This window comes from Choristoneura fumiferana, chromosome 18, assembly GCF_025370935.1.
Source record: "Choristoneura fumiferana chromosome 18, NRCan_CFum_1, whole genome shotgun sequence".
NCBI classification, from domain to species: Eukaryota; Metazoa; Arthropoda; class Insecta; order Lepidoptera; family Tortricidae; genus Choristoneura; species Choristoneura fumiferana.
This window is the reverse complement of record NC_133489.1, coordinates 5557790-5567028: the sequence shown is the minus strand read 5'-3', so window position 1 is coordinate 5567028 and position 9239 is coordinate 5557790. Positions and strand designations below refer to the sequence as shown.

Below are 9239 nucleotides of genomic sequence, written 5' to 3'. Positions count from 1 at the left end.
TACTTTTGCAAAACAACCATGATTCAGCAACACGATGGCGCATACTGAAAACGTGAGATTATAATTATATTTATTATATGATTAATTAATAATATAAATAAATAATGTGATTATGAAATATGATCCGAAAAGCCCAAATTATTACTCGGGTATACCACCATTCGATGTACTTTGAACTTGTATCCGAATTTCGTCATTTCGAAGTAATTTTTTGTATATATTAAATAAATATCGTTCTGTATTATTAAAACCGATAATTATTTAAGTTGCTTTACTATGGTTAACAATTTATTTTGACCCAATTTATTCTAATACAACGACACCTAGCGACCATAGATAGTAACATTGAAAGAAGGTCTAGAATGTCTATAGTCTACTGCAAATTGTCAACCATAATGCATTGCGCATAAATGGCCGCCATGTTGCTGCCGTCTGAAAGATGTTCGCAACTGTGTGTGTTTACCAATGAATTTTAAGAACTTTAAATAGTAAAATTACTGTGTTTGTGAAATTGTGAGTGTACAATGGTTTTATATTACATGTATATGTTCGAAAAGTCTGTCAAATGTCTCTGAAGCCAATAAACAGTGAAATTTTCTTTAGATAGTCATTCGATTCGGACGGCATAATGGCTGACAATCTGATTCAAAAGTCACATAAAAGTAGTGAAAAAAACAAGTATAACAACGTCGTCCATCGCACTACGAGTGAATCTCTTCGACTGAACGAGTCGGAGAAGGGAGTGACTCACCCGACGAGTCTCCAAGCCGCCCATAACCCAAGGAAAATATCTTCGTTTCAGATCACCAGTGTAACAGTTGGGTCTCGGGTGAGCACTGACGCGGGCGAGGACTCCGCCGACGATCTAGACGAATCTCACACCGACGACATCTCGCGGGTGACCGACATAGAGAATGAGACGCCCAGCTACTCCGAAGACACCTTCTCTAAAGACGACGTGTTCTACAACGCCTCCAGCACGTCGCTAGGCTGTGCGCCCGTCATCCCGACCAGCTCGCAGTACGGGCTGGCCATCGTCGGCCAGGACTCCGCCCTCCAGACAGGAGCCGTGCCAAATAGCAATAGCACTGAAACCAATGACATGCACGTCAGCGTTACCAACGCAGGCTCCGGTAGCATCATCAATCTAATAGGGAATGCCAAACCCCAGGAAGGTATGAAAGAAATACAAGAACATGTTAGGAATGAAAGATTTAAAGTTGTTAAAATAGAAAGCACGGAACCTTTCCGAAGGGGCCGATGGATGTGTATGGACTACTTGGATCACACTACAACCCAACAGAATGCACCGATCACATTGAATAACAACTTGGATGTGACGGAAAGTAACACTCTTCAAGCTCCAGACAGTGGTGTTGTTATAAATGATAGTCAACATGATGACATGTGTAATGATCTGACTAATAGAGTGCCTAAAGACATGCAAAGTAATGCTCCTGTTGTGCAACAGCTAGATCAGAATGTACAGAAACAATTCCCAATGGCTTCCCCTGGGCAGTCTCTGACGCAGCCACTCAACATGGTGCAGCAGCAGAAGCCGGTGCCGCAGGCCATGTCTGTACAGTCGCCTCCATTAGAAAAGTCTCAGCAACTATCTAATCAAACTATGCAAAATAATCAAGTAGCTCAACAGCACCCTCAAAGCATGACCCACATAACCATGCAGAACCCGACCCAAGGTCACCCACCACCCACTCAACAACAAGTGCAGCAGATCCCACAGAGCTTCCCTCAGCATCAACTCCAGCAAGTCATTTCTCAGTCACAAGGCATTGCCATGCAACAAATTCCTATGCACCAGCAGATGCCGCAACAGATGCAACAAATTCCTAATCAGCAAATGCAACAAATGAATCAACATCTACCACAAACGCAGATCAACAATATGCAACATATGCAACAGCAGATGCCCCAAATGCAGGGCTTGCCGAACCAAGCACAGATCTCTCAAGTGCCCAACCAACAGGCGCAGATGCAGCAAATGCCAATGCAACAGATGCAGCCTCAGCCGAACCCGCAGCAATTGCACCAGATGCAACAACAGGCTCAGATGCCCAATATGGGGCAGCCGCACCATTTGCAACAACAACCATCCATGGGAGGACAGCAGCCCCAACTTCAGCACATGCCCAGTCAGGCTCAAATTCAAGCTCTACAAAACCAACAAATACCTAATCACATGCAGCAAATACAGATGCCTGCACAAATGGCTGGAGCTAATCAACAGATACCACAAATGCAGACTCAAATGCACCAGTTACCATCCCAGCCTCAGCAGTCCGTTGTGCCAATGCACCCTCAGATGCAGCAGCAGGGCATGTCGGGTGTCCAGCCGCAGTATAACCAAGCAGTCAACCAGCAGCCTACTGCTCAGTCAATGATAAATGCTAGTATGCCATCCTCTCAGCCAGGGATGGTGCAGCCTCAACACAATGTTCCTCAATACCACACACAACAGTCACAGATGAGCCAGCAAGGTCAGACCCTACCCCAAGAGGTGCTGACCAGCATTGCTACATCACAGCAGGGTGCCACGCTACCTTCAAATCTTCAGCCTATGGCCAATCAGCCTCAGGGGACAACATTGCCCACGAATCTCCAAAACCTAGGCAACCAGCAACAGTCAAATGCTGTACATACAATGGCTTCCCAACAAGGGAATGTGCCTCAAGGAGCCATGCAGATGATGGCTCAGGCGCCGCAGAATATGCAGATGACTCTAGACGGGAATCAGCCTAGTATGCAGATACCCGCTTCAGATCCTATGTTCATGCAGGCGGGGGGTGTGGCTCCAAATATGGGGCAACACATGGCGCAGGCGCAGGGAATGCTGCCGCAGCAGGTGGCGCCGTCCGCGCCGCTCGGCGTGCAGTACGTGCCCGCCCAGGCCGTGCCCCAAGTGTCGCTCGCGCACCAGAACATTCCCATGTCGATGCAGCAAATGGGCGCGCCAGTCCACGCCAACGTCGTCCAATCCCAAACCAGCATGGGACTCACGTACGGCGGCGTCGTGCCGGTGATGTCGCAGAGCAGTGTCGCGCCGGAGGCTGCCGTTTCGGGAACTAACTCGCCGGTAGTGTCGTTGCCGGTCAGTTCGACCGCTTACGTGGCCAACGCGGCCCAGCCGGCTCATGACAGTCAGAGCTTCGGGAGCCCTGTTAGTGCGGTGGTGTCTCACGCGATCAGTGGCGCAGTGGTGAGCAGTGTCAATGTGAATGCGTGTGATAGTGCCGCTTCGGAGTTGCCTGCGGACAACCTGCAGGCCGGTGACACTGGCGACGGCAAGGAGGACCCTGCCGCATCAAACAATGAAGATGAAAGGTCAGTTACCTTTTTATCACATCTACATTGTCAGACCTTTTACTAAAGTATTTAATTTACTGGCCTAGTGTTTACTAATGTTTATTTGTGGGCGCTCGGAGCTCTACAAGTACTAGTCAGAAATTCCATTCTTCCAAAAAACACTCATCGGAATCATAATGTGGATTTTTTTTCTATAGCTATCCATGGTAGTACATAGAACTGATTCACAATTTAAAGAAAAATGTTTTAGGTTCAATTACAGAACATTTTCTAGCAAAAGCTATAATAAGTATACAAGGTTTAACATGGACCCTCTGAAAGTCAATCTAGAAATGTAACTTTCAGATTATGATTTTATTACCTTTCTATAAATGATTGTTACCTTCCTCTAAAATTCTAAATAGTTGTTACCTTATATTTAGGCAACTGTATTAATGTAATGCATGAATTTCATTAAATATTTATTTTCTTGAGGTTGTATGCTAGATAGTGACTATCTAGTTCCTGCTCAATTAAATTGCAAGGTTTCCCAAGTACCTATTTCCTGAAAAAAAGTAAGCCTTTGTGTCATTATTGCTATGTACTTCAATGACCTATTTTTGTTCCACATTATATGAATTATAATAGGAGGACATTTATTTTACATTAATTACATAACAAAATAAACAACAGACAGTCTGTCCATGAGTTAATTGTTTACTTATGTAACTGCAATAGTTTTTTTTTCAAAAGTAGCGGTCAATGACTTGAGATAGGAGTACTTTCTAAGCTCTATTGTGTCAATGTTCGACATTTCAAAAGTTTCTACTCAGAGGCAATAATTAATGTAGAGATATATTATACTTATCACAAAATATGTGCAACCATTTAAATGTGTATGACTGAGATACTGATGTAATTCCTTTTTTTTAACTAGCAGCATTTTTTTTATTATACACAAGGTAGCAAGTCAGAAGGCGGACAGTTACGCCTTCTGACTTGCTACCTTATATGCTATTATATCAAAAGATCATGTTTGTTCATGTCACAATTTACTTAATTACTCTCTTGGCTGGTATCAACAAAAGTGCAATGTTATGACTAGGCTTGGGACTTTTGGATGCTTACTGTGGTTCTAGAATCCATGGAGTCGTCATATGCTAAAAAATCAAAATTCGAAGTCAGTCAGTTATGTAATATTTTACATTTTATTTATTTGCATATTTAACACAATATAATACAAATTGTTATTTGTATGTACATTAAAAACACACTTCTGTTAGTAACCAAAATAACATAAAACAATTACTTTATGTGACAGCAACAAAAATGTCTTCTTCTACTGTCTAATATTACCCGTAACTTCTAGATCTCTGAGGCGGTGCTAGCTTTTGGAATAAATGTATCATAATCGTCATCAATTACTATTTCATGTTCATTTTAAAAAAGGTAGTAAGCATGGATCGTTACTGTTTTTTCGGTTTTGCGGGGTTAAATGAATTGATCTAACACTTGACTGAAGTTAAAGTTATTGTCTCGAAAAAATATCCAATACGATATCTCTGTGTTACTAATGAGTTTCGCAAGTCTAAAATGATTCAGTCCAATTATAACAGAAATAATGATAACGACCTTTATAACAATATTACTAAACTTTGTGACAATATTACTATTTTTTTTTAAATATTAAGTTACGAAAAAGTTGACAGTGGTTTGTCACAACATAAATATCAAAGAGGATGCTTAATTAGATAAATCGTATATGTGTCGCGTCACCTTTGAACTGTGGCCACTATAATTATATAGAATTATGATAATTTAATTGCACAATATTATAATGTGTTTATTTTACGATGTAACAACAGTATCATAGTAGCTGATATATCGTTTTATTTGTAGACTTTGACTTTAACTTCAAAAATAATAACATATGACGACTCCATGGATTCTAGAACCACGGTAAGCATCTAAAAGTCCCAACCCTAGTTATGACATTCTATAAAAAAACTCTTAGTGGGTCTCATCTCAAGAACTAACAAATGAACTTCGAGTTTCGTAGTAGCCCTGCTGACTAACCGACACGCACAACCAAAACCGCTCCAGTTAGCTAATGACTTGCCCCTTATTCATAAAACTTAACAAGCCTATGTTAACTAACAAATGCTTTGTCCCTTTCTAACAAATACAAATGTCGAAGTGACAGATAAGGACAAACGAATTTTAGCGGCATTTTAACTAAAATAGGTTTGATTGTCGTTTATGAATAAGGGGGTTGGTCTAGAGCGGTGCAATAAGGTTTTTTTTCGTAATTCCCACGGGATAGTAATATCATCATCATCATAGCTCAGCTGTCCCTAATCCCCTGATAATAGGACGTCCTCTGTTAGACAAAGGCCTCCCCCATAGACCTCCGTTACGTTAATTGGAAGCGGTCATCCGTCCATCTCGTTGGTGGACGTCCACGTCCTACGCTGCGTTTGCCGATCCGCGGTGTCCATTCGAGATCTTTTTAGCCCGAACGGTCATCCTGTTCTCCTTGCTTAATGGCATGTCCATTGTCACTTCAATGAGGATAGTAAAATATATTTTTTTCCACTGTAGTGAAATGGCCCAATTATGAAAAAGGTTTGAGCATGATTTATGATTTAAATAATGTAATTTTCAGTGTACAAGCAGAACAGACGCAGCCAGAGATACGCTCCCTAGTTATCCACATTAAGAAAGTTGAGCGGAAACGGAAACGCTTTGTGCCAAAACATTTCGAAGAAAAGGTTTTAGTGAAACAGCTTGTTTATTTTAACCTCCTGCCGCCCAAAAATGTCCCAAGGTTTTTTAACTTTCTTAAATTCAATCATGCATAATCTTAATTCGTAATTCGTCCCATTCCCATGCAATGCGTATACGACACAAGTTAAGCTTGAAACACACAGAGAGCGGTGGCGGGGCGTTGCAGCGCGGCGCGGAGGCGGTACCGGTTGTAATATTCGAGCTAACATGAAAGAGGGCACACAGAATACCGCGCGGGAAATAAGCGTGGCGCGGTATTCTGTGTGCCCTCTTTCACGTTAGCTTGAATATTACAACCGGTACCGCCTCCGCGCCGTGCCTCACCGCTCCGCCTTCGGCGTCAGTGTGTTTCTAGCTTTAGTCCAAATGGATTAGTCTACTTTCAACCACTTACAATAAATTTCATAATTTAAAAACAAAACTTAAAGTGGCAAAGAGGTCTCGCTTGGGGGTAACTTCAACTTTTGCGTACTTGAGGGACTACAAACAATCGACTATACCTATTTGCTTGACCTATTTGCTTCTGCTTTTTAACCCCCGCCACAAAAAAGAGGGTGTAAGTCGAACCCAATGTCTGTCTGTGGCATCGTAGCTCTCAGACGGATTGATTTCAATGTTTTTTTTATGTGAAAGCAAGTTTACTTACGGTGGTTCTTAAGGATGATTTATTAAAATCGGGTCAGCCGTTTTTGGGATATTGAACTTTGAAATGTCAAAGTCGGGGATTTTTCAACTTTTTTAAGTTGGTAAGGTAATTTTACTGAAACCAAATCCGAATTCAATTGAAATGATTTATTCGGGACACACACATATAAATAATAGATACAGAACAAAAACATAATAATAATAATAAAGTAAAATAAAATCAAAAATTGGATCTTATTCGTTTGTTAACTTACACGAACGTCCAAGCCAAGCAATGAATAAATTTGTTTGGCCAGTACCTTTTTGGCAAAGTAAGTTAATGGGTCGGTGAAGGCTTTAATTTGTTCATGATAGCTGGACAGGGATAGTTTCATTGGCGTAACTAGAGTTATTTTTCAGGGGTTGCTGGCCTGGATTTTTGTGTGAAGATATCAGTATTATAGAATTTTGAATCGGTAGCCTAACATCCTGGTGCGGGCACTAGACCATACCCTCCTATCCTAACGCCCAAGTCAAATTTTTGTTTTATGAACATGAAGTTTTATGTCAGTTGTAAGAGAGTTCAATGTGAAATTACCGATAAGTCCTTTATAATGGACTTTAAGCGTTAGGATTAGGAGGATACTGGCGTGGGCACGCCTCCCCCCCCCCCTCTATATACGCCTATGGATAGTTTCACTCAGATCTTTAAAAGTAGTCCTTGGAATTTAAAAAAAAAATCTATGGTTAGTACATCGAATTGAACTTTTACTTTTGTTAAATAGGTCCCAATTCATTAATCTATCAAGTGCTTGCCTATAGGCGTCTACGCAGGAACAGTACAAAAGGAGCCTTGTGCATCTATTTGCGAAAATAACCCATCCACAGACAATGGCGGCCGTATTCGTTGCGTGCCGCCGTGCGGAATCCAACGTCCCTTTGATGCTGTTTATTTGCGTTTGCGCTTCGTCCTGCGACATAAATAGGTGGTTGACACGTACGGTGCATGGTGCGCGTCGGTATGCCGCCGGGTGACTCACGCGCAACGCATCTACGCGGCTTAAAAAAGCGACTGGCGTTCTTATTGGTCTGGCTTGATTCTTGCAGTTTCTTTTCGATCTTGACATCGCAATGCGGTCTCGTCTGAGATTGGCCACAAGCCGCAGTGCTGTCAACTGCAAGCGGCTATTTTTACGTGGTCTGAAAAGCTGAAGAATGGTTATGATCAGTAGACGGTTTTAAGTTTTCCTGTTTCCCTTGCTGATCGTTATTCAAAGGTAAAATTGGCTTTTATCAGTATTATCATAAAGATCCGATCACACCGATAACAAAGCAGTGTGATCATCCAGCCAAACCCTTTTGCTACCAGAATGTCCTAGCACAAGTTTCTTGTGTCGCATTCATCTTGGCAATGATGGCTTCCGAAAGCGCTGATACCTAGTTTATAAAAATAGATTTGTAAAAGAACCTGACAAAAATGTTTTAATCTTGATTTTTAATGGTAACAGTTACATTTTTGTGCCCACGCCAAAATGCATGATGGATTCAAGTTATAATTGACGAAATTACGAACGTTTCTCACTCTTGCTTGATCATTATATTTATTCCATGGCAATATACCTACGCTATACATAAAACTTCCTTCTGTCGAAATCATTCCACGACAGAATTTGTTATGATCTAGATGTTATCTTATTCAGAAATGTTTTTGTATCTACAGGTATGATTAGTTTCCTTTTACACCGGAGCAATACTTTTGACGCCTTTGAATATAAATATGCTAACCATTAATATGTTAATATGTTAGACATTTTATGTCTTGTACTTTGAGGTTAAGCACAATTTATATCATTCTTCCTTAAGAACTTTTTTTAAAACTGAAGCAGGCGCCGGCGCTGGAACGTCACTGTCGTCGTTGGTAATCGAGCCGAGAGCCGAAGGCCACGGAACCTGAGCCTTCCGTTCGCTCCTGATCGACTTACGTTCATGATTCACTATCAATTTTGTTTGTTCATGAAGCTAAAAGCCTTTTTTGCGCGTTCAATTTACCGCCTGATTATGTGTTCATTCATAGACCACAGAAACTATTTGTTGAAACTCCTATATCATGTTAATCATCAAAGGGGGATCCACTTTGCGATCTGTGCGCGGGCGGACATGGCTTTCTTAACTTAAAACTTAAATTTCCCCGAGTTTTTTCAATAGCCCATTGTCTAACCTCGCGCTGTTTTTGAACTCCCTTCTATTCACGGAATCATTCTCGTATGAAGTTCTCGCATTAAGGCAATCAAACGACGAGTTTATCGTCATGCGTTCGACGAAAATAAACCAACGGAATAACTAGTAAATCGTAATTTGTGTACCCCGTGTCTCTCAGTTAAGAAAAACTTAATCAAGTAATGTCAATGATAGATTGTTGTAGTAGGACTAGCGAATGTTGGCAGTATAAAATGGCGGCAAATTAAAAAAAAAGGATTGCCTACACATTTCACAGATAACTAACGCGTAAACATGCGAACATTGTA

General features: G+C 41.2%; 1 protein-coding gene across 2 annotated transcripts in view; it reads left to right on the top strand.

Moving 5' to 3' along the window:
- Window positions 1–394: 394 nt before the first annotated feature.
- Window positions 395–9239, top strand: part of LOC141437778 (uncharacterized) — a 166531-nt gene continuing 157686 nt past the window's right edge. For both annotated transcript variants that reach the window (XM_074101286.1, XM_074101285.1), the window contains exon 1: window positions 395–3342. In XM_074101286.1, the coding sequence (XP_073957387.1) occupies window positions 629–3342 (2714 nt within the window). In that variant the 5' untranslated portion in view covers window positions 395–628. The remainder of the gene's footprint in view (window positions 3343–9239) is intronic.